Source organism: Notolepis coatsorum (assembly GCF_963971535.1).
Source record: "Notolepis coatsorum genome assembly, chromosome: 18".
Classification (NCBI taxonomy): domain Eukaryota; kingdom Metazoa; phylum Chordata; class Actinopteri; order Aulopiformes; family Paralepididae; genus Notolepis; species Notolepis coatsorum.
The window spans coordinates 48,711,739-48,738,642 of record NC_140182.1 but is presented as its reverse complement, the minus strand read 5'-3'; the positions used below and the strand labels follow the sequence as shown (position 1 = coordinate 48,738,642).

General features: G+C 47.2%; 1 protein-coding gene across 1 annotated transcript in view; it reads right to left on the bottom strand.

Moving 5' to 3' along the window:
- ccdc33 (coiled-coil domain containing 33) overlaps positions 1-26,904 on the bottom strand; it is a gene marked incomplete at both ends in the record, with an annotated part of 174,978 nt that overhangs the window by 29,811 nt on the left and 118,263 nt on the right. The window contains 5 exons of the mRNA XM_084335198.1: positions 14,606-14,754; positions 16,279-16,462; positions 16,897-16,984; positions 22,358-22,434; positions 23,213-23,371. Of these exons, the coding sequence (XP_084191324.1) occupies positions 14,606-14,754; positions 16,279-16,462; positions 16,897-16,984; positions 22,358-22,434; positions 23,213-23,371 (657 nt within the window). The remainder of the gene's footprint in view (positions 1-14,605; positions 14,755-16,278; positions 16,463-16,896; positions 16,985-22,357; positions 22,435-23,212; positions 23,372-26,904) is intronic.

Sequence of the window (26,904 nt, the reverse complement as noted above, 5' to 3'; positions counted from 1 at the left end):
GTTAACAACAACAACAACACATCACTGATTACTACCAACGCTGTTCCAATCATGTACTGTACACACAGCTGGAGGAACAGACGCACATGGACATGTACACACAGCTGGAGGAACAGACACACATGGACATGTACACACAGTTGGAGGAACAGACGCACATGTACTGTACACACAGCTGGAGGAACAGACGCACATGGACATGTACACACAGCTGGAGGAACAGACGCACATGGACATGTACACACAGCTGGAGGAACAGACACACATGTACTGTACACACAGTTGGAGGAACAGACGCACATGTACTGTACACACAGCTGGAGGAACAGACACACATGTACTGTACACACAGATAGAGGAACAGACACACATGTACTGTACACACAGATAGAGGAACAGACGCACATGTACTGTACACACAGCTGGAGGAACAGACGCACATGTACTGTACACACAGCTGGAGGAACAGACACACATGGACATGTACACACAGCTGGAGGAACAGACACACATGTACATGTACACACAGATAGAGGAACAGACACACATGTACTGTACACACAGATAGAGGAACAGACGCACATGTACTGTACACACAGCTGGAGGAACAGACGCACATGTACTGTACACACAGCTGGAGGAACAGACACACATGGACATGTACACACAGCTGGAGGAACAGACGCACATGTACTGTACACACAGCTGGAGGAACAGACGCACATGTACTGTACACACAGCTGGAGGAACAGACGCACATGTACATGTACACACAGATAGAGGAACAGACACACGTGTACATGTACACACAGCTGGAGGAACAGACACACATGTACATGTACACACAGCTGGAGGAACAGACACACGTGTACATGTACACACAGCTGGAGGAACAGACACACATGTACATGTACACACAGATAGAGGAACAGACACACATGTACACACAGCTAGAGGAACAGACACACATAGACAAACATACATACATATTACATAAGACTACAGTACACACATGCATGCACACAGACACACACCTATAAACATACACATATATTGCCAGAACCAGGGAACACACACATGCAACACATGTAAAATGACTGTAATGTGATGTAATTATTGTATGATTATGTGAAGAATGTCACTATTAATTATGTGAAAATTTTAACAAATGTACTTTTGGTAATAACGATATGTAATTACCACTTTTAAGTAGAAAAGCCTAACCAGGGACAGGGGTCTAGCCTATATAAATCCTACATGCAATGCATGTGTATATTGTAACTTGCTACAAAGTTTTCTTTTGCATTGTCCCTGACAAATAAACAAATACATTTATTAAATAAAAAAACAAGTTATGCGATTACTGTAAAATGAAGTTCAAGTATGACTTTAAATATCTGTGGTGTCAGAAAGGTTTACAGACAATAGAGGTGTGTGTGTACATATAAAATGTGTTAATATACAATATAACCTTGAAACAAAAGCCTTTCAGTGTCAGAGTAGCCTTGTTTGATTAGTATCCTAGTGTGAAGCACACATTACAGCCTCGGACACAGAATGCCTTCAAAATTAGTCCATCACAGTCCACCTCATTGAATGGGAGCTGCATGCTGGAAATCATTTTCCAGACGCCAAACTAATGTCATTAGCAGCGGATATACATCGCCTGGTCTCATCCAGCTGTTCTGCACAATTACATTTTAGCCTCTTAGACGTATCTGACATAACTTCATTGAAACACTGTTTTCCGGGCATGAGTTCATGATCGAGTTACACGTGGCCCTAATTGCAATTTTGCTCAACCTTAAAAAATGGTCTGGGAGAAAATACTTATAATATGCCCTACTTTAGCTACATTCTGCTGGGTCATTCACATCTGATATAACTTTAGGGAATGTTGAAATGATATATATATATATATATATATATATATATATATATATATATATATATATATATATAGTGAGGTATACATTAGCCTTGGAAACAGAATGCCTTTAATGAGGTTGAGGATGTCATGCACAGTCCACCTCATTGAAATTGGAGCCATGTGTGGAAATAATTTTCCAGACTATAATATATATATACATATATAAAAATAAAATGTTCTGTATAGCATCATGTATAACAATTAAACACATCTCCCTTTCATTTCAGAGACATAGCTGTTGTAAACACACACAAAACACATAAAGGAAAGTGTATATTGTTGATGCTACAAAACAATGACAATATGAACGAATCTTCCAACCCACCCAGACATACCCTTATCCTAGCCCGACGTGGACGTTCATTGAAGTAAAGGAATCAGATTGGACGTTTCTATAGTTCTACTAGAGCAGAAGAGACATGTTTATGTGAATAAACACGGCGAACAGGACAGTCGTAAAATAAACAAACTAAGGCAGGAGGATGCGGCTCAGCATCCTGTAATGCTGCTCACAGGCGCATCCTTTGTTAGCCAGGCATCTGGAGGCAATCTAATAAAGTAGAGTTCTCTAACGAGTATAGAGCGCCAATCTATATCTCTGTGAAATAAGGGCACAGCATGGCGGCCTGCACTAAGGACACACTCAGGTCTGCGCGTGCCTGCCGATGGAGAGTGGCGGTCAATGGGGGTAATGAGACGGGCGGTGCAGGGGTTACTAAACTATGCGCGGTCACACAGTCCTGTCTCTCTCTGCTTAGCTTATGTTTGTTCTGCTCCTCTGAACCACCTGCGCGGCCCACGTGAAACAACGCTGTTGGGACTTTACATTGTATTCAATCAAATACAGATTAAATGGCCCCGGGCCTTTTGTCCCTTCAAGTTGAGCCTGCTTTGTTTGCAAAGCCTTTCTTTAATATTCCAGGCGGTCGTGAGGTGTGACAAACAAATCAGTCGCTTCAGCACAGGACTGTGTTGACAGCAGCAGCACAGGTAGGGCCTCTCAGAGTGGCGCAGTGCGCCTCCTCAGCCAAACAGCAGGCAACTAGTTGCAGCGAAGCCCCTTGGCGCTGTCCGCGGTGCTGAGGAGAACAAAAGCTTCAAAGCCCGGGCCTCCTCCTAGTTGCACTCCTCTCTGCGTTCCTCCTCACAAAGGGGAGGGGCCGAGCTGTGGAGGGGGAGGCACCATGTGTACTTGATTCAATTAGTGAGTCTGTGAGGCGTCCCCTGGGAGTGGGCTGTGGAGGAGGAGGAGGAGGCTGCAGGCCCATCTAACAAAGACGTTCAACCTAAAACCCCCTGCTCTGCCCCTACAGAATCCACCTCATTAGTCAGCCAAGCAAGTGTGCGTCCTCAACAGTGCACCACACTACAGTACATGCACCACCACAGCGTTCAGAGAAACAGCCCTCTTGACTTTCTACCACAGCACTGGCTGCAGCTACAGTAAGCAACATCAAAACACCCGGCCTTTATATTTGGACTTTTATTGTATTGTTGTGCGTTTGCACTGCAGGGATTTACAAATTGTGTTCAGAGAAACAGACCTCCGGTCACAAGTATGTTTATATTGCAGTTTACTGCCTAAAACTACTTTTCTGTACAAGTTCGCTCTACTCCACTTATCAGTGGAAAGTATTTGAGCTTGTGCAGTGCAAAGAAAGAATCTGTCGACCAAGGAGTTCAGTCTCGGGAATAGCAGTGGCTTGAATGTGTCTTGAGGATCAATCTGAACCTGTATCTCTCTGCAAACACCTGTCTCATCCACAGCCTGCCTCACACCATCAGGGATCCTGCATATTTCAAAGTTTCCTCTGTATCCCAGAGAATAAACAGAGCATTTACTGTCTTTGAATGTCAGACAGATAAATATGGCCGGCAGCGTTAGTATTCATGTCGTGTCGTTCCTTTGAAAACACAGCAGATGTTTGTGTTTCTGCATTCGTGGGTTGTCAGAACGGCTTGGAAGAAATGCAGGGAACACCTGTTTGGCCTGCTTTACACAACACCACTATACACAGCACCACACCATACCTACCTACAGTACCTACCACCGTTTGATCATACATATTTAAAAGATCATAATACACAGGTATGAAACATTATTACTGCGATTAATTTATAATAACTGATACAAATAAATTGACTAAAAAGATAAATAAATCATTGTGTACTGTATCATAATTTTAGCGATGTTTAATATCCAGCCAGTGAAGCAGTATTGTCATAGAGCCAAGGCAGTCCTCCTAATGCCTAGGCAGTGGTGTGATCTACATTGTTTGGCCCCAAGGGAGACATATGGTTACCACGGCTGAATGAAACATAGTGCAATAGATCATTCTTATGTTATTTCCTCTTCAGGAAATGTTTGATTTGTGTGCAGACCTACAGTATATAGCGGCTAAACACAAAACTACTCTAGTATTAATACTATATACTATTAGCTACCCATATGTCTGGTATTAATACTATATACTATTAGCTATCCATATGCCTGGTATTAATACTATATACTATTAGCTACCCATATGTCTGGTATTAATACTATATACTATTAGCTACCCATATGCCTGGTATTAATACTATATACTATTTGCTACCCATATGCCTTGTATTAATACTATATACTATTAGCTATCCATATGTCTGGTATTAATACTATATACTATTTGCTACCCATATGTCTGGTATTAATACTATATACTATTAGCTACCCATATGCCTGGTATTAATACTATATACTATTATAGCTACCCATATGCCTGGTATTAATACTATACACTATTAGCTACCCATATGCCTGGTATTAATAACATATACTATTAGCTACCCATATGCCTGGTATTAATACTATATACTATTATAGCTACCCATATGCCTGGTATTAATACTATACACTATTAGCTACCCATATGTCTGGTATTAATAACATATACTATTAGCTACCCATATGCCTGGTATTAATACTATATACTATTCTATATGCCCACCTGATGTCTCCCCCCATGCAGGACAAGCAGACGTGCGGTCTGACAGACACACCTGCCGGGCCCTGGCCCCCTGTGTCTCCTCTAGCAATCAGAGGCATGGTAGGAGCCGGAGAGATAATTACACAGCTTCTGCTCGGCAGGCCAGCCTGCTTCACTACACCCTCAATGCTCCAATGCAGCAATAACACTTGTCTAAATGAATGCACAGCACTTTACTGCACGACTGGCGGCGCCCATTTATTTTACCGTCCAACTGGAAAGAAAAAAAAACACAAATTAATTTGGCACTTAAGCCCCCCCCCCCCCCCCCCCCCACGTGAATAATGCATCACCATTCTCTGAAACCACAGCCCCCCCAGCCTCGATTCAGCACCATTATTCAAGCCTCTTTTTACGATTCCCAGCTGTTAGAGGGCTCCCACCCACCACCGCTTCTTTTGCATTAACGCACACAACATAAATCACTACCGCTTGATCTCGAATCTGTTCTCATCAGGAATGTCATTTATCACAGGGATTATTACATTTCGTGCAAAAGTACACATTACATTTATCACCTGTCACCACGATACTACAGTAGAAAGAGTTCCAAAATCAGAACTATGGAACGTACCGTACATGTAGTTATATTTTATATATATTATATATTTATATTTTACAGATACAGGATGCCGACACGTACAATATACGCAACAAACCAACAACAAGTCTGTGGTGCTGAAGTTGTTTTGTTGCCTCCTGGTCCCATTGTTCACGTCACACCCCTCTCTATCTGAAGCCTGAGAAGCACAGCTAACTGACAATTATCACCGACAGGCCCAGAGCCCAGTCACACCTCTCCACCCCGTGGGGACGACAGACGCTGGGCTCTGCTCTCTCATGTGCCCCATTATATTCATGCAAATTACACTCAAATCAGGGGTCACCCTTTCATGTTAGTGCTAATTAGAGAGGAGTGCTATTGTATACATTATGTGTGTATTAACCGTGTCTGCATTAGCTGCTATACATGCGTCTTGACCTTGAGCACGTGGCTGTGTTTTGACAGCGACAACGAATAATCTTTTAGTGGTCGTCCAACAATAACAACAACAACAGGATGTAAAAGAACACACAGAGAAGTTATTTGACGCGAATGCTGTTGTTTGTACGACTTCAGACTGGGGAGTACTTTGCTTCAAGGGGACGAGTACTGAGGGGCGCATAGTGCCTGGCATGGCACACAGGAGAGCCATCCTGGGCCTACGGAGATCTATTAATATCATATGGCTACAGCTTGCCGATGAATCAGGTCTCATAAAGGAAGGACACAGAAGGAGGGGGGTAGGGGCATAGATAGAGATGGCTCTGCTGGCGGGCCTACTCTGGCAGTAAATGGCACTCGTTTTCTCAAAGCCCATAAAACAGGCTGCATTAAGATAATAATGCTGTATAGCAATTATTAAAGAGCAATAAAGTAGGTTTAGTGCCCTCTCTAGGCAAGTGGCGTACTGCCCGCTCATATTTCTTTAGCATGTGAACAGAGCTGAGGCGGGTGGCTCCGGCTATCCAAGCAGCTCTGCGGTATATATGGGAATTAAGTTTGGGAGGAAAAGGGATTTGTGGACCACAGTAGAGTAGTAGACCCTTCTGTAATCACATAAGAGCTTACAGGGTTTATGTTATATATTACAGCTGAATCTAGAAAAGGAAAGAAGCTAATTGGATTTGTGCTGAATGCAAGATGTATAATACTTCTCGCATCTTATACATTTATCTATATCCGTATATATATCACACCATCAGGGATCCTGCATCTTTCAAAGTTTCCTCTGTATCCCAGAGAATAAACAGAGCATTTATCTATTCTATAGTCTATTTAAGTTTGAATCTAGCAGTGTTTGCAGATTTCTCGGGTTTTGGTTGTTTATTCCTTTATTCGATATTTTTATTCATTATTCATCCAGGGACCTTGGTCTTACCATAGTCGACAAAGTGCAATACCGGCCGCATCCAGCTAGATGGCGGTATCGAGCACCCTTTGTAACCTTGTATCTTGGCCTGTGTATTGGCCAAATGTCTCCGGTTTCATTTTTCCTTGTCGGGCGAGGGGAGCGCTTCTCCCGGTTCCATTGAAGCGCGTCAAATATCCCCGATCCATATGTTGTGGTGGGTTATGCCGTCGACCAAATGGACATTGGATGTACCAGATGGCGATAAAACAATTGGAATATTATTTTTGGAATACTCCCAATCACAGGTAAGGACGATCTGACGTAAATTTTAGCTTGATCCTGCAATGCTTTTATACCGATCGGGCTGATAAGCGTTTTTAGTGTTCAATTGATTGATTGATTGATTGAACATTTTATTAACAGATTGCAGAATGGGTACAATACAGTACAGCTCAATACACACAATTGTTAAGGGGATGCAGACCAGAGAAAGACTTTCGTCTTGTTTACATCAGGGTCCCCCATTTTCGATTCATCGTAACATATATTACATACATGACATACAGATAGACAGTACTGTATCTATCTGTCTCAATACGAATGCCGTTACTGACAATCAAATAATCAGAAACGACCCCCCCCCCCTTTCATGCATTCATGATGGAACATAATACCTATGATATAGATTTGATTTCGGAATAATAGCATGTACAGGCAAGAAACGGCAACGTCTATAGTGGAATTGACGTATAAGGCTATAACTCAGCATTCCATGAATTACCCTACACCGCTCTAAAACCATACTTATATTCACCACGGTATAACACAGGAACGTATGGATGGAAACATTTATTATTTTTCACATATTGAATGATAGATAGGTGATGTCAAATGGGCCATAGTATTGTATCCATAGCTATAATATAGAATATAGTTATAGCTCTACAAACAAGGTGACGCACTCCTATCGTTTAAAGCGTGGCCTAGCTACAGCGGGCCCCGACTAATAGCTGGCGCTGAATGAGTTAATGTCTGCGTAAGCAGTTTAGTGGTTATTCGTTACACGGATAACTTAAAGAGTCCCTATTATCTGCTCGTGACCCACACACACATGCAGCCCTTACAAATACAGGTTAAATACAAAAAAATATATATATGACATTTTGATGCCAATATCAGCCAATAATATCAGTAGGCCGATAATATCGGACATCTCTAATATATATATATATATATATTGTGGCAGATATCATCCCCCGTCCCATAGCTATGTGAAGGATGGGAGATACTACTGCCACGAGGAGAGGAGAAGCAATTAGGCAGCTGATTAGGACTGATAGAACACACCTCTGCACCACGAGATCACCCACATCCCACACACACACACACCAGAGACACATAACATAAAACACTAGGACAGACAGAGTATAGTTGAGTGGAGGTGAGGTAGGAGCGGAGTACAGAGAGAGAGAGAGATTGTGATACAGAGTTTTGTGAGGTGAGAGGTAGTTGAGAGGAGAGGTGAAGGCGAGAAGGTGTTTGTTGTGTACTGGACCCTAGACTGGCTGAGAAACCCCCTTGTGTACTGACCCTGGACCGGAAGACAAACTCTGAGTATTGAACAATCCCTTTTTTTGTACGAGAGCCTGTGTTTTGACCCTAGACTGTACGATTACCCTATTGCCCATTGGACTTGTTCTATGAATCAATAAATATCATTTATTTATTGAAATTGTGCTTGTGTGGACATTGAAATAGTTTGTTTTGGTCCATGTCGATCCTGAACACCACCAGGCTCGTCACAATATATATATATATATATATATATATATATATATATATATATATATATATATATATATATATATATATATATATATTAGGGATGTCCGATATTATCGGCCGATATCGGCAGTAAAATGTGATATCGGAAAATATCGGTATCGGTAAAAAAAAAAACAATAACAATATATATATATATATTTTTTTACATTTATTTAACCTTTTGTAGGAAAGCCCTGCTAATAAGACTACTTTGTTCTGTACTGACCCTTTAAGAGTTCCTCCCCTTTAATGTGAGTGAGCTGGTCTCAGTGTTATTGTCTGACGACTACTTTGTTCTGTACCGGTCCTCTAAGAGTTCCTCCCCTTTAACGTGAGCGAGCCGGTCTCAGTGTTACCGTCTAACGACGTGCTGTAGTAGTTTACCCTGTCCCCATGGGATAACGTGTGCGTCAATGAACGTGAGTACTGTACCTGCGTTTAGTTCGTTCATTCAGTTTACTCTGTACTTAGTGCGTCCCCGCTGATCCATTCCTGTTGACGTCATTCCCCCCGTTACTGAAACACCGCGCCGTTAGCTTAGCTACACGTTAGCCAACTTACGTTGCCCCTCCTATGATATGCTGCTGCGTTGCGTGGCTAGCTTAGACGCACGTTAGCTAGCCTAAGCTATAACTATAACTCACTCATTACCCCTAGTGAACTGAATGTATCTTACACCTGGTTTACAGTCCACCTACCTATACTGTTTACATGCACTGAAGGAGTAATTCCCTACATAGGTTATGTAGGTTATGTATATTAACTCTGGTTAAGTGAATGCTCTAGTTACTATTTGCATTATACTACTAATGGATATTCTTGTTTATGTACATCACTACTGTGTTATTAATGTATACTGTATTGTATTCCTCTGTAGACAACCACACCTGGAAATCTATCAAATAACAACCAGTAACTGCAGCACGCCTCTGTGTAATTCTTTAACGGGTGTTACAACCCCATAGTGTCCGCCAGTTCCATCAAACGCACCCTGTGGAGGCCCTAGCCCTCCGTTTCATGGTCCTTCGAGCCGGATGGAGCTCCTTCAAGATGCTATGGCAGACCAGGACAACACAGAGACCACGCTCACCCGCAGAGAGAGCGCCACCTACCAAGCCACCTACGTGACTTCGAAGTGGGATACGAACCTCAACCCAGTACTCAACTCAGTACCCAACCTAGCGCTCAACCTAACACCCCGCCTAGTACTCAACCCAGTACTCAACTCAGTACTCAACCCAGTACTCAATCCAGTACTCAATCCAGTACTCAACCCAGTACTCAACCTAGTACTCAACCCAGTACTCAACTCAGTACTCAACCCAGTACTCAATCCAGTACTCAATCCAGTACTCAACCCAGTACTCAACCCAGTACTCAACCTAGTACTCAACTCCGTACTCAATCACAAGATGAACCCCCAAAGGCCCTACCCCACGCATCACAGCGCCGGGATAGCGAGACGAGGAACCCATCTACGAGGAGCGAGCGGTCAGGTGTTGGCTCCCATCGTTCATACCCGGCGAGCGAGGCAAGGGGCCCGTCTGAAGGTAGTAGGCCCTCACATCAGCCAACTCATAGATCCACCATAAGGTCAGGTGCCTGCTCCCATCGCTCATGCCCGGCGAACGAGGCAAGGGACCCGTCCGAAGGTAGTAGGTCCTCATACCGGTCAATTCCTAGACCCACCATAAGGTCAGGCGTTGGTCCCCATCGTTCATCCGGGAGCGTACACACACAACATGCTCTCTCACCAGTCCAGGAAGCTATCCTCCAGGAGCACATCCACTCCCTGGAGCTCGAGGAGCTACAGCGCCAGGTAGAAGAAGACGGCAACGCCGACCTGGAGTGCCAACGCTTACAGCGCATACAGCAGGAAGCACAAGATGCAAGAGAAGCTATCGCTACACGCCTCGACAGGCAGAGGCGGCTTAAGAAGAAGGAGCAGGAACTTCAATTAGCCAAAATTGTCACCTCACTTCTTCAAGAGTCCGAGACGGGACCACGTAGCGGTGCATCGTCCCCCAGGGGCTTCTACTCCCTACCAGCGATGCATGCCCCACCTGCCAATGTTCCCGCAGGCTCACCGCATCAACCCATCTCTCACCTACACCCTGCACCCCCTCTTGTGCCCGCAGCAGTATCTGAGCCGACCTATCCACCACCTGGACTACAGCACCACGTAGTGGCACCTGTGCCTCTAGCACTCCCTACCATACCACAGAACATGCATTCCCCGCCGGCTAACCCAGCCGCCATCACCCCAGTGATGCACCATCCAGCACAGGCGACGTCTCGCTCTGCCGCTCCCCCTGTGTCATGGTACCCAGCTCCTAACATGCCTGGTCCAATTGAGCAACCTACGACCTCACACGAACCTTCTGTAGCTACACACAGTACCCAGAGTCCTACATTTACATTTACATTTACATTTAGTCATTTAGCTGACGCTTTTATCCAAAGCGACTTACAAGTTCTGTGCGACAAGACAGCAAGAAGGGTATAACTCTATCAGCTGAGTAACAATGTTCATCAAAGTGTTGCGTGTTACAGTGTAGGTTAGTTTATTAGGACAAGTGCATGACATTAAGGTTAGTCGGGGTTAGATTTTTATTTTTTTTTTTTTTTTTTATCATTTCAGATAATGGTTGAAGAAGTGAGTCTTTAGTCGACGGCGAAAGATTGGACGGGATTCGGCTGTCCTAACTGGGATGGGTAGTTCATTCCACCATTGTGGGGCAAGGACTGAGAATAGGCGGCTTCTCTTTGATGACCCTCCGGGAGCTTGGATAGGAGTAGATCTGAGGCGGCCAGAAGACGCAGAGCGTAGGGGTCTTGAGGGTGTGTAGTTAGAGACCATTGACCGGAGGTAGGCGGGAGCGGTTCCCTTTGCCGCACGGTATGCTAGGTCGAGGGCCTTGAAGCGGATACGTGCAGCAATGGGGAGCCAGTGCAGGTCCCTAAGAAGTGGGGTGACATGGGCTGACTTCGGTAGGTTTGAGATCAGGCGGGCCGCTGCATTTTGAATGAGTTGAAGAGGCTTGGTGGCAGTGGCCGGGAGGCCAGCTAGCAGTGCGTTGCAGTAGTCGAGGCGGGAGATGACTGTTGATTGGACGAGGAGTTGGGTGGCTTCTTTTGTCAGGAAGGGGCGTATCCTTCTGACGTTGCTCAGGAGGAATCTGCAGGTTCTGGTTGTCGCTGCGATGTGAGCAGAGAAGTTCAACTGGTCGTCGAGGACAACACCAAGGTTCTTGGCGGTCGGCGACGCGGTCACAGCTGCATTCTCGACTGTGATGGAGAGGTCGGTCAGGGGGGAGGATTTGGCCGGCAGGTGGAGCAATTCTGTTTTGCTTAGGTTCAGTTTGAGGTGGTTGGTCGTCATCCAGGCGGAGATGTCGGACAGACAGGCCGAGATCCGCTCAGAGACGTGGATATCTGAGGGAGGGAAGGAGAGGAAGAGTTGAGTATCATCGGCATAACAATGATATGAGAAGCCATGAGATGTGATAATGTTACCCAGTGATTTAGTGTAGAGGGAGAAGAGAAGGGGTCCTAGGACCGAGCCCTGGGGGACACCCGTCTGGAGGGGGCGGGTGGCCGACAGAGTCCCTCTCCATGACACTTGGTAGGAGCGGTCATTGAGGTATGATGTCAGCCATGTCAGCGCAGATCCAGCCACTCCCATTCCTGCGAGGGCCGCGAGGAGGATCTGATGGTTGACTGTGTCGAAGGCTGCAGATAGATCTAGGAGAATCAGGACAGAGGAGAGGCCTTTCGCTTTTGCTAAGTGAAGTGCTGTCCTACCTACGGTGCGACCATCTCTACTGCAGCCCCACCATACCAGAACGCAAGTCCTGCTGCACCTCACATGGCTCTTACCCCGCCACAGGTTATATCGGGGCATTTACAGCACCCAGGATCAGAGATGCTGATTACCTCTCCCTACGGCATCCCACAGCCGATGCTGCCAGTCTTTGAACGTGACCGCGAAAGTGACTTTGCCCTACTCAAGATAGCCTTGGATAACTTGATGGGTAGTACCGGGCACCTGTCTGCCCAGTGCTCTCCACCTCGCCAGAGCCTACATGTATGACCCTCGACCGTATACTGCTGCATTGCAAGCCCTGCAAGACAAGTACGGCCAACCCAGACAGCTCGTCCAATCAGAGTTAGGCGCCATTCTCAACTCACCTCCCATCAAGTTTGGTGACACTGAAGCCTTCGACTCCTTCGCCCTGTCCATCCAGTCTCTGGTGGGCATGCTCGGGACACTTGAAGGTCAAAACGGGTACGAGTTGAGATGCGGATCCCACGTCGACCGGCTCCTGAGCAAGATGCCCCCTTCAGTCAGGGATGGATTCATCGAATACTGCCTCAGCCGCGGCATTCTCCGGACAGGGTCAGACCTGACATACACCCTGCCCGACCTGGCAGCCTGGCTCCAGATGAAGTCACAGGCTAAGCGCCTCTCAAGTCGAGCCGCAGCGCTTTATCAGTGCGACGCACCCAAGCCAACCAAGCAAGACCAACGTGTCACTCACTATAAGGAGAAGACCACAACCATCCTCCTCAATGCTGGGGAAGTCGCTAGTACCCCAGAGCCTACTCGCTACAAAACCCCTTTCAAGTCCAAACCGTATTGCCCCTATTGTGACAACAAGGAGCACTTCTTGAATGCTTGTGACGACTTCAAGACGCTATCTACCAGCCAGGCCGTGAAGTGGATCAGAGAGGAGAAACGGTGCTGGAAGTGTGGCCGCAAACACTCCGCCGAAGCATGTACTCTGACGCGCCCATGCAATACATGCAAAGAACAGCACCTTACCATTCTGCACGACTCCATACAGCAGGGTGAAACCACAGTCTGTATGGTCACTACACCACCCACTAAGGTATACCTCGACCGGCCCAACCGTCCACAACAGGTTATGTTAAAGGTCATCAAGGTCATCTTGAGGAACGGGGACCAAGCCCTGGAGACCTATGCCGTGTTGGACGACGGCTCTGAACGAAGTATCGTTCTGCCTCAAGCCGTGCGGCGGCTGAACCTTCCCAGAACGCCAGAGACTCTCCATCTACAAACCGTCCAGCAGAACGTCGAACAGCTCCAGGGCAGCTCCGTCTCCTTCGACGTTTCTCCATGGTGCACGCCTTCCCAGAAGTATCGGATCCACCAGGCCTTCACCGCCGAAGGCCTCAGCCTGGCCGAACACTCTTATCCTGTGGCCGCACTACAGAAACGCTACAAGCACCTCCACGGCCTGCCCCTACCACCAGTCGACCATGCCCAGCCACTACTTCTGATTGGTTCAGATATGCCACACCTTCTGACCCCAGTACAGCCTGTACGCGCAGGCCCACCAGGCGGCCCCGTCGGTATTTGCACCCGACTAGGTTGGTCACTCCAGGGCCCTACAAACCTTGCCCAGACTACATCTTCTTCACAGTGCCTCCACACTGCCACTGCCTCTCCAGCCACAGAGCTCTTCAGGGATGTCGAGCGCCTCTGGCAAGTCGACACTCTCCCTTACATCAGCACGAAGGCAGTCACCCGCTCCAAGCAAGATCAGCAAGCCATGGTCGCGCTCCAAGCACTCACTACCAGGGTCAAGGTTGACGGAGTCCAGCGCTACGCTACTCCCCTGCTTCGGCAAGCAAATGCTACCCCACTACATGTCCCTAAGGAAGCTGTGCTGCCATGCCTCCGCAGCATAGAGAGAAGACTTACCAAGGACCCCAAACGAGCCGAGGTCTACTGTAATGAGATACGGAAACTGGAGAAGGCTGGTTACGTGGCAAGGATAACCCCGGCAGAAGCTGACCAGTCTGCAGAATCCTACTACATCCCGCACCATATGGTGACCCACAACAGTAAGGACAGGATCGTTTTTAACTGTTCATTCCAGTACCAAGGCCTGTCCCTAAATGACCTTCTGCTTCCTGGACCTACACTCGGGCCAACCCTGCTCGGTGTCCTCCTCAGGTTTCGTCAGCATGCCGTGGCAGTCAGTGGCGACATCAAAGGTATGTTTCACCAGATCCGCCTGCTGCCTACCGACAAGCCAGTGCTGCGCTTCATCTGGAGGAACATGGAGAGGGAGAAGGAGCCGGATATCTATGAGTGGCAGGTACTTCCATTCGGGACAACCTGTAGCCCCTGCTGTGCCATTTACGCCCTCCAGCAACACATCCAAAACGACACAGAGGGCAATTCCAACTTGATAAAGACAGTCGAGCAGTCCTTCTATGTCGACAACTGTCTGCATAGCACACACTCCGCCGAAGAGGCCAAGCGTCTCGTCGATGAACTCCGCCATCACCTACAGGCGGGAGGGTTTGAGGTCCGCCAGTGGGCAAGCAACGTGCCTATGGTCATCGAGCACCTTCCGCCCGAAGCCCGCTCCGAAAGCAGCAAACTGTGGCTCTCCAAGAGTAGTAGTGACCTTCAGGAGCCTACACTGGGCCTACGCTGGAACTGCCTCAATGACTCCCTGGGCTATAAGCATCGCCCTGTGGAGACCTCAGCACCTACCATGAGGAACCTCTACAGAGTACTTGCCTGCCAGTACGACCCCCTTGGCTACATTGTACCTTTCACCACAAGAGCCAAGGTCATCATACAAGACCTTTGGAAGGAGGAGGTCGGCTGGGACGACCCAATCCGACCCCAAAGCCTGCTCGACAGATGGCGCACCTGGGAGCAAGAGATCCCTCACCTCATACACCTGGAGTTCCACCGAGCCTACGCTCCACCACATGCGAACACCTCTACTTCGACCAGGGACCTCCACATCTTCTGTGACGCGTCCGAGCGTGCATACGGCTCTGTCGCCTACATGCGGACCATGGATGACCAACAGCAAGTCCACATTTCCTTTGTGCTCGCTAGGTCTCGGGTGGCCCCCAGGAAGCAGCTGTCGATGCCCCGACTCGAGCTGAGCGCTGCCCTCACAGGTGCCCAGCTTAATGATGTACTTCAAGCCGAGCTCACCGTCCCCATCCAACGGGTCGTCTTGTGGTCGGATTCCACCACAGTTCTCCATTGGATCAAGTCAGAGTCCTGTAGATATAAGGTCTTCGTGGGCACACGAGTTGCGGAAATCCAGAACCTGACCGAGCCCGATAACTGGAGATACGTGAACTCTGCCTCAAACCCAGCAGACGACATCACTCGGGGCCTAACCTTGGAGGAACTGGTATGACCACATCGATGGCACAAAGGTCCAGAGTTCCTCTACCTACCTGAAGACCAGTGGCCTACTATGCCCTCTGCTCATCCCGAGTCCGACGGCCACGAGATGAAGAAGTCTGCCATAATCTGTCATGTAACCACCTCTCCCAGTCCTCTGCTCCCTGCCGTTGAAGACTTCACTTCATGGAAGGACCTCGTCCAAGCAACAGCCAGGTCCCTTCACGGTGCGGCTGACGCCCAGACTACAGATCAGCCCTACGAAGCAGCTGACGTCCTCAATGCCGAGAAGGTCCTCCTTACACGAGCCCAGCTGGACTCATTCCCCGAGGAGATCAAGGCCCTCCAGTCTGACCGACCTCTTCCCTCAGACAGTCGTTTGAGCTCCCTATCTCCGGAGTACGACAAGGCTACAGGTCTCCTCAGAGTAGGCGGTAGGCTGCGCAGAGCCGAGAACTTGGGGATGGATGCCATTCACCCAATCGTCTTGGACCCACATCACCCCCTGACAAGGCTGATCATCCAAGACTATGATCAAACTCTTCTCCACCCCGGGCCTGAGAGGGTATTCGCTGATCTTCGATCCCGATTCTGGGTTCTACGAGGAAGAGAAGCAATCCGCAAGCATCAACACACCTGCCGAGAATGTCATCTGTGGCGAGCAAAGCCCGACATGCCTAAAATGGCCGACCTTCCGCCCTGTCGCCTGCGTCTCTACAAGCCCCCATTCTATTCTACAGGAGTAGACTGTTTCGGGCCATTTCACATCAAGATAGGGCGCCGGAATGAGAAGAGGTGGGGGATCGTCTACAAGTGTATGACTACACGCTGCATACACCTTGACCTCCTAGAAAGCCTGGACTCTGACGCCTTCTTGATGTCCCTGAGGCGTTTCATCTCACGCCGCGGCACACCTTTCGAGCTCCTCAGCGATAATGGCACAAACTTTGTCGGAGGAAACAGAGAGCTGCAGGAAGCCTTTGCCGAGATGGAACCCAGACTGAAGGAACAGTTAGCTAAGCAGAAGATTACGTTCCGCTTCAACCCGCCGAGCGCACCGCACTTTGGTGGAACTTGGGAGAGGGAGGTGAAGTCGGTGAAGACTGCCCTCAGAGTCATCCTGAAAGATCAGATAGTGTCTGAGACCGTCCTCCACACAGTCCTCATCGAAGTGGAGGGCATCATGAATGCAAAGCCATTGGGCTACCTCTCCTCGGACGTTGCAGACCCTGATCCCGTTACCCCGAACCTCCTCATCATGGGACGCCGTGACTCGTCTCTACCTCAAGCAGTTTACGACTCCAGTGACCTCCTTGGGAAACGTCGCTGGAGGCATAGTCAAGTGCTGGCCGACCACTTCTGGTCTGCATTCATTCGCCACTACTTACCGGGTCTACAGGAGAGGCAGAAGTGGAGGAAGGACGGCAAGGAACTGTCACTAGGCCAGGTGGCCCTAATCGTTGACCCACAGCTCCCTCGGGCACTCTGGCCTGTCGGGAAGGTCACTCAGACATACCCTGGAGCTGACGGGCGCATCCGCACCGCCGCTGTCCAAGTGAAGGACCGAACATACCTGCGCCCTGTGTCCCGGTTGGTGCAGCTCCCGAGCCTCCCGGATACCGAGGACCCCAGAGACTTTCCCGTTTTAGTTCAAAAGGTCTAAGTAGACTTTTGGGTGCGGCTGTGTAGGAAAGCCCTGCTAATAAGACTACTTTGTTCTGTACTGACCCTTTAAGAGTTCCTCCCCTTTAATGTGAGCGAGCTGGTCTCAGTGTTATTGTCTGACGACTACTTTGTTCTGTACCGGTCCTCTAAGAGTTCCTCCCCTTTAACGTGAGCGAGCCGGTCTCAGTGTTACCGTCTAACGACGTGCTGTAGTAGTTTACCCTGTCCCCATGGGATAACGTGTGCGTCAATGAACGTGAGTACTGTACCTGCGTTTAGTTCGTTCATTCAGTTTACTCTGTACTTAGTGCGTCCCCGCTGATCCATTCCTGTTGACGTCATTCCCCCCGTTACTGAAACACCGCGCCGTTAGCTTAGCTACACGTTAGCCAACTTACGTTGCCCCTCCTATGATAATTTTATGCTGCTGCGTTGCGTGGCTAGCTTAGACGCACGTTAGCTAGCCTAAGCTATAACTATAACTCACTCATTACCCCTAGTGAACTGAATGTATCTTACACCTGGTTTACAGTCCACCTACCTATACTGTTTACATGCACTGAAGGAGTAATTCCCTACATAGGTTATGTAGGTTATGTATATTAACTCTGGTTAAGTGAATGCTCTAGTTACTATTTGCATTATACTACTAATGGATATTCTTGTTTATGTACATCACTACTGTGTTATTAATGTATACTGTATTGTATTCCTCTGTAGACAACCACACCTGGAAATCTATCAAATAACAACCAGTAACTGCAGCACGCCTCTGTGTAATTCTTTAACGGGTGTTACAACCCCATAGTGTCCGCCAGTTCCATCAAACGCACCCTGTGGAGGCCCTAGCCCTCCGTTTCACCTTTATTTACCCAGGCAAGCAAGTGAGAACCAATTCTTATTTTATTTATTGTCAAAAGTATGCATGTTGGTTTAATTCAACAACAAGAGATATGTAATGTTAATTTTTACTTTTTTAATTATCATATTTTGCACAGATAATGCTTACATTTAGAAAGCCTTTTGAATGCATCCAGTGAAATTATTAGTTACCTGAAATTATTCCGTTTTTTTGGGGGGAAACCCTGCATATATCGGTATCGGTTGATATTGGTATCGTATCGGTATCGGAAATTAAGAGTTGGACAATATCGGAATATCGGTATCGGTAAAAAAGCCAATATCGAGCATCCCTAATATATATATACAAGAACCTTGGTGTTGTCCTCGACGACTAGTTGAACTTCTCTGCTCACATCGCAGCGACAATCAGAACCTGCAGATTCCTCCTGAGCAACGTCAGAAGGATCCGCCCCTTCCTGACAAAAGAAGCTTCCAACTCCTCGTCCAATCAACAGTCATCTCCCGCCTTGACTACTGCAACGCACTGCTCGCTGGCCTCCCAGCCACTGCCACTAAGCCTCTTCAACTCATTCAGAACGCAGCGGCCCGCCTGATCTCAAACTTACCGAAGTCGGCCCATGTCACCCCACTTCTTAGGGACCTGCACTGGCTCCCCATTGCTGCACGAATCCGCTTCAAGGCCCTCGACCTAGCATACCGTGCGGCAAAGGGAACCGCTCCCGCCTACCTCCGGTCAATGGTCTCTAACTACACACCCTCAAGACCCCTACGCTCTGCATCTTCTGGCCGCCTCAGACCTACTCCTATCCAAGCTCCGGGAGGGTCATCAAAGAGAAGTCGACCTATTCTCAGTCCTTGCCCCACAATGGTGGAATGAACTACCCACCCCAGTTAGGACAGCCGAAACCCGTCCAATCTTTCGTCGTCGACTAAAGACGCACTTCTTCAACCATTATCTGAAAAAATAAAAATTAATAAAAAATAAAAAAAGACATAACCCTAACTAACCGTACTGTCATGCACTTGTCCTAATAAACTAACCTATGCTGTAACACGCAACACTTTGATGAACATTGTTACTCAGCTGATAGAGTTGTACCCTTCCTGATGACTTGTCATACAGAACTTGTAAGTCGCTTTGGATAAAAGCGTCAGCTAAATGACTAAATGTAAATGTACATATACCCACACTGTACACTGTATATACTTTTTATATATCTATATCTGCATATACTGTACAGTATTTCATACCTACTCTGTATACTGTAGTTATATACCACTGGTTAGTATGGTTTACTACCATAGTGTATTCATACTTGTACCACTGTATATAATAGTACTGTACGTACATTAGCTACATACATGTTATACTGTATACGGCAATGCACTTTGCACTCTGGTTAGATGCCAACTTCATTCCGTTGTACTGTACCTGTGCTGTGCAATGACAATACAATTGAATTTAATCTAGTCTAAACTTTAACTGAGCTTAGTACTTAGTTTAACTTGCAATTACAGTTTTACAGGATGAATAGATTACCTAATTCTCCTGATAAGCATGATATGGCATGTCAGATACTACTGCACTGGAAGTTAATTCATTCCATGTATGTTATTGTATTTGGTAGAACAATAACCCTATAATCAGGTCAAATGAGTGCTTTGATTGTTGTTGTGACAGAACTTCACCTCAGAACGAATGAGACGTAGAACTATGCTGACAGTAGGAGTGGAGTCTGTGGTGGTCTGGAGGAGGCTACCCTGTTAAAACGGGAAGACGGTCACATTAATATAATAATAATGAAAGTACACAGTACAGGGATGGGCTCAGTGCACTTTCAATCCAATCAATCCAGGAAGTGGATTATCCTTTGCATTCGGATACATAAAACCTTTTGGCATAAGAGGGTCAGTCATATCCGACCTAATAAATGCTCTGTCATTCATAATTGATTATCATTAAGATACTGTATGATCTACATAAGAAATCTATTATATCTGATGGAATTATAGTAAAGAAATCAAACAGCTGAATGATCTACACTGAAAGAAAAAACATACAATTAATAAACAAACAACAAATACATTACACTGCTGCTGTGACACATCAAGCTTAATGGAATATGCCAACATTATGGGAAATTATGGGAAAGGAAAAGCTTAGCACTAATGAATGGAAGCGGATATGGACCAGCTAGCCTAGCTGTTGGCCAAATGTTACGGTTTCACCTCCACAACCCTCTGTACCACCACCACACACCTCCATGTCTGTCTCACCCTCTGTGTCTGTCTCACACACCCCCTGCACTTCGGTGCGTGCCCATCAGCACAGGTGATACAAATCATGCTGATGGATGGAGGCTCTGCACCTGTCTTCTAATCATCATGCTACACTACAAGATACCTGGATCTCCATTCATCAGCCTCAGATCTTCTTTAACACATTGGTTGCCAACGATGAATGACGAATTATCGCTTGGTTGCCACCACTCTAATCAATGAGAGGACGAGCACATTTGCGAACGCATAAACTATATCTTAAATTATGGCTGTGCCTAATACACCCGTCGCTTATCAATGACTTGCTTGCAGTCAACATGTACGAAACGGATTGTTTTTTCATCAGTACATTTCCGTTTTATACCGTTTTGAATACGAGTATAGTTTTGAAGATTTCTAGTGATTCCAGAAAAATCCGCGAAAATAGCTCTTTACTGGAATACACAAAACACGTTGTCATTTTTCGGCCTATTTATGAATCGTTTTCAAATAAACGCTAGATTATCAATAGTATATGTGTACTTATGCACGCTAGAGAAGCAGGCTGAAAATCTATTATCTATGCCGTGCCTGGCGCTAACGTTACGCACACACTGTACACACACAGGAGACACGTTGTGAACGCTGTGAAAAAAAACTCTGATTAACCCAATACTGGTAAAATAAAGTCCTTACCTCAGATCAGATGTTCTGCAAAAAGATTAATCCAATTCCTGATCGCCATTCCAAATATCGATCGCGTTTATTGATCCAACGTTATACCTTGAAACACATAATCGACGCTTCTTGCAGTGGATGCAATAGTCTCAGGTTACATGCCTCAGAAGTAAAATGTGGAGCCCGGAGTTTTTTTTATCTGATGCATTCCCATCGACTCCATTCCAATGGGTGCAATACCATCCGGGAGACGATAGGGGGCGGTATTTGCCCTTTTCGAGCTCAGAGCCAGTCCCAATGATAACGTGAGAATGTGTTAAGAATGGCCTGGCAAGTATCCTCTACATTATTTCCCATAATGATGTTTTTGTTATGTGGATACTCTACCCGTTGTATTTCCATGTATACAACCCTCTCGTAATTTTTGACGTTCTATTTCTATCGTGTTTTTATCGTTTGTGTTTTTCCTTGTGTTCTTATTTCTTTCCCCTGAAGACTTATCCTGTTTTTTTTCTCTCTGTGTCACACAGTCCACTCCACAGTTCACAAACCCCAGTGCTCTCCACCGGCCACAGTCATCCACCCGCCAGGCTAAAACACACACACACACACACACCGCACTTGTTTTTTCTCCTTTTCAACGTATTATTAAATGCCCTACGGGGTTGAACATTATCCTGTCTCCCGTGTTGTGCATTTGAGCCCACCCGTCACCGAGTCCCAACACCAAAAGCACCTCTCCTGGAGTTTTAACCTAGGCTAGCTTATCTGCTTCCATTAATTTGTAAAAAGTTAGGCTAGCGTGCGGCTGGATCAGCTTTCTACTGAACGCACAGAGAGGAAATTGGTATCTATCTATCTATCTCCGGTGAAGACGGTAAGCACTCATAATGTTGGCGTGGTCCTTTAAGTGGGGTGAAATAGACACATTGTGAACCACGCTGACATAAGAAACAAAGCTATTAAAAAGGTGAATAGTATAAAGTAATGAAACAGAGTAATGAAGCTCCCCTCTCCTCCTCCCTACCTCACCCTCAGGGGGAGCTGTTTCACCCTCAGGCCCCTCTGCCCCGTCTCTGACATCAGCTTCCTGTAGAGCTGCTGCTGCAACGACACAGTGGAGAAACCCACAGGGCTGCGGAGGTGCCAGCTGAGAGCATCCATCTCTAACACACACACACACACACACACACACACACACACACACACACACACACACACACACACACACACACACACACACACACACACACACACACACACACACACACACACACACACACACACACAATAAACTATAGTAAGTTCCTGTGTTTTCCCCCCCTGTAGGCAGGAATATTAGTGATTCACCTTTCATTTCTATAATATTCTACTATTGAAAAATGCTACTAAATCTATAGTGTGTATGAAAGAAAGCACAGGAATACTATGAATCACTATAGTATTTCTGTAATAAATCTATTGTGTGTATGAAAGAAAACACAGGAATACTATGAATCACTATAGTATTTCTGTGGTAAATCATATAGAATATTATAGGTTTTAATAGTATAGGAGCTCCTGCAGGAGGAGGGAGGGAAGGAGGGCTCCTGCAGGTGCAGGGAGGGAAGGAGGGTTTGCCGAACCACTGCTGCCTGGGCGCAGTGATTTCATCACCTCAAAAGCTTAATAAAAATAAATAAAAACAGGGCTTTTAGATGAGTTGATGGCAAATAAGCTAATTTCAAATAAGCTAATTTCCCAAAAAGTTGGTTCCTTTAACTCATTCCGGGCCAACCACGAGTATAGTCGGGTTGCACGTCAGCAACACTGCAAACACTAGTAAGCATTAGCAAGGATAGCGACTTTGTTAAGAAAAGGATGTAAAAAGCAGTAAAGTGACAGTAAAGTGACGTTGCTTCCCGCTGTTACCGGTGGTTACGGAGTAGTATTCCAGCACTAGTGCAGCAGCTCCAGTAAACATGGTGGCACAGTCTCGTTCCAGGAACAGAAAGCTGTGGTTCCATACAGGTTGTTCCTCCGGGGAGCCAACCAGGGAGACCTGCAGGGGACACAGGGGGAGGAGCCCCATAACACACACATAAAGACTCATTAAAAAGGTCTACATTGATGACAATCTACACAGAATTTGTCTGTAGCCTACTGTGCATCGGTGAGTATTAAGTAGCGACTGCTTCTAAATTAATCTCTGGGCGGAGCTAGGCGAGAAAGGACATGGCGATCAACAGTTGGCACAGCGGAGCCGTTCCCAGCAGGCGGTGCTCGTCGTGGCATAGCCAGGGTGAGAGAGTGCCCAGCACCTGGCCAGTGTCCTGGGGGGCGCTGCCAGATGGTACTACTGACTCCAGGGTGTGGGGTCCTCTTGCGTAGAACGCCACTATGAGCTCAGATTGTAGAAAGAGGATTGTTGAAACTGTTTTCGTATACATTTTGGACTATAATAATAATAATAATAATTACTTTGTTTTATATAGCACCTTTCATAAAACCCAAGGTTTACATAGGGGGGGAAAACAAACAAAAATAACAAACATGGTGGACAGACACAACATTCAAAGTGGGAAATTATGGGTTAAAAGCCAAGTTGAAGAGGTGGGTTTTGAGGAGTTTTTTTAATGAGTCTAGAGTTGGGGTGTTGCAGAGTTCTGCTGGGAGGGAGTTCCAGAGGGTGGGAGCTGCCACGCTGAAAGCTCTGTCCACAAAGGTCCGCAGTCTGATTTTTATTATTTATTCTTATTTGTTGTGCCTATTATGTATGAATTTGCTTTGTTTTGTAAGCTCGTCGTCACTGTAAATGAGGGTAACCTCAGTGTCTCACACGTTGAAATAAAGGTTTGAATGAATTCCTCAGCAGTTAGTTGTGAAGCAGGGAGGGAAGGAGGGCTCCTGCAGGAGGAGGGAGGGGAGGAGGTTAGGAGGGCTCCTGCAGGAGGAGGGAGGGGAGGAGGGCTCCTGCAGGTGCAGGGAGGGGAGGAGGGCTCCTGCAGGAGGAGGGAGGGAAGGAGGTTAGGAGGGCTCCTGCAAGAGGAGGGAGGGAAGGAGGGCTCCTGCAGGAGGAGGGAGGGGAGGAGGGCTCCTGCAGGAGGAGGGAGGGAAGGAGGGCTCCTGCAGGTGCAGGGAGGGGAGGAGGGCTCCTGCAGGAGGAGGGAGGGAAGGAGGTTAGGAGGGCTCCTGCAGGTGCAGGGAGGGGAGGAGGGCTCCTGCAAGAGGAGGGAGGGAAGGAGGGCTCCTGCAGGAGGAGGGAGGGAAGGAGGGCTCCTGCAGGAGGAGGGAGGGAAGGAGGTTAGGAGGGCTCCTGCAGGTGCAGGGAGGGGAGGAGGGCTCCTGCAGGAGGAGGGAGAGGAGGAGGGCTCCTGCAGGAGGAGGGAGAGGAGGAGGGCTCCTGCAGGTGCAGGGAGGGGAGGAGGGCTCCTGCAGGACGAGGGAGAGGAGGAGGGCTCCTGCAGGAGGAGGGAGGGAAGGAGGTTAGGAGGGCTCCTGCAGGTGCAGGGAGGGGAGGAGGGCTCCTGCAGGAGGAGGGAGAGGAGGAGGGCTCCTGCATGGAGGAGGGAGGGAAGGAGGGCTCCTGCAGGTGCAGGGAGGGGAGGAGGGCTCCTGCAGGAGGAGGGAGAGGAGGAGGGAGAGGAGGAGGGCTCCTGCAGGAGGAGGGAGAGGAGGAGGGCTCCTGCAGGAGGAGGGAGGGAAGGAGGGCTCCTGCAGGAGGAGGGAGGGAAGGAGGGCTCCTGCAGGTGCAGGGAGGGGAGGAGGGAGAGGAGGAGGGCTCCTGCAGGAGGAGGGAGAGGAGGAGGGCTCCTGCAGGAGGAGGGAGGGAAGGAGGGCTCCTGCAGGAGGAGGGAGGGAAGGAGGGCTCCTGCATCGCCATCGCTTCCATGCCAATCACGAGTATAGTCGGGGTTTAATCATTATTTCTTTTATTAGCGATATCCATTCATTTTCATCCATCCAACCTGATGTTATCGTTTGGAATGGGTCTGAGCTCGCAAAAGGGCAAATATGGTATTGCACATCATTGGATTGGATTGGCTGGGACTGTGCATAAAAAAAATAAGTCCGGTCCAGGTTTTACTTCTCGGGCATGCAGCTAGATACCTGTCTCAAACCCTGCCCCTTTTCTTGATCCTCCAATCACAGCTGTCGCTTACCTCGGACTTCCTCGTACAAACTTTGTTTGTACGAGGAAGTCAGAGGTAAGCGACAGCTGTGATTGGAGGATCAAGAAAAGAGGGCAGGGTTTTGAGACAGGTCCATTGCATTGAGTCCCCCCACTGGGAGCATCGTGGATCATTGTGTTTCGGACTATAACGTTGGATCAATGGACGCGATCGATATTTGGAATGGCGATCAGGAATTGGATTAATCTTTTTGCATGACATCAGATGTGAGGTAAGGCCTTTATGTTACGAATCTTGGGGTAATCAGATGTTCCTATCACCGCCATCGGAGCGCGCGTGTGTGTGTGTGAGGTTCGCGCCGACCAAAGTACTTAGAAGCGATTTTTTAGACCCCGCTTCTCTTCGTACATGAGGACACATATACTATCGATAATCTAGCGTTTATTTGAAAACGATTCATAAATCAGCCGAGAAATTACAACGTGTTTTGTGTATTCCACTAAAGGGCTATTATCGCAGATTTCTCTGGAATTACTAGAAATCTCCAAAACTATACTCGTATTCAAAACGGTATAAAACGGAAATGTACTGATGAAAAAACAATCCGTTTCATACATGTTGACTGCAAGCAAGTCATTGATAAGCGACGGGTGTATTAGACCCATAGCCATAATTTAAGATATAGTTTAAGCGTTCGCAAATATCCCCGTCCTCCCATTGACTAAAGCGCTGGCACGGAAAGGGCCATCAGCAGAGGGCGCTGTTGGCCCGGAATGAGTTAACCATGCAACTGAATTATTCATGTCTGCTTCTTCTTTGTAGCCTGAACCCCTCCCCATGTATAGCTTGTACACAACTTACATTGTAGTGGACCGCTTCAGTACATTCATGTGTTCCTGTCAGGCTGAACGTGGTGTCGAAAGAATGACAGAAGTGTCATTTTCACTCCCCCCGATGAGCACTTATCCATGAGGGGGGAGGGGGGGGGGCTCTGGGCCCTGAAAGGTCATTGGCTGAGGCTCATCCAGGCGCACACAAAAAGGTCAGCGGAAACGTATTGATTCCCAATCCACCGCTATTATGCAACAGCAATTACACAGCCAACCGACATGCTAATCATGGAAATTAATTCAGATTCTAAAGATTTCTGCTGAATCGTAAAGTAGTGCCAATACACATACTTTGATCTAAGGTCACTGATTCCTCTGTGATTCCACTCACCAACATCTAGAGTCATTTGTAAAGCAAATTATATGCGCGCACAGTCACACACACACACACACACACACACACACACACACACACACACACACACACACACACACACACACACACACACACACACTTGACAGAACAGAAGCAGGAGCTAGTATGAAATCAGTAGTGAGTGTAATACAAGTATAAGCTCTATGTAGAATAAACTTAATTACAATATAATTCATGTTACGTTTCAGAGATACTA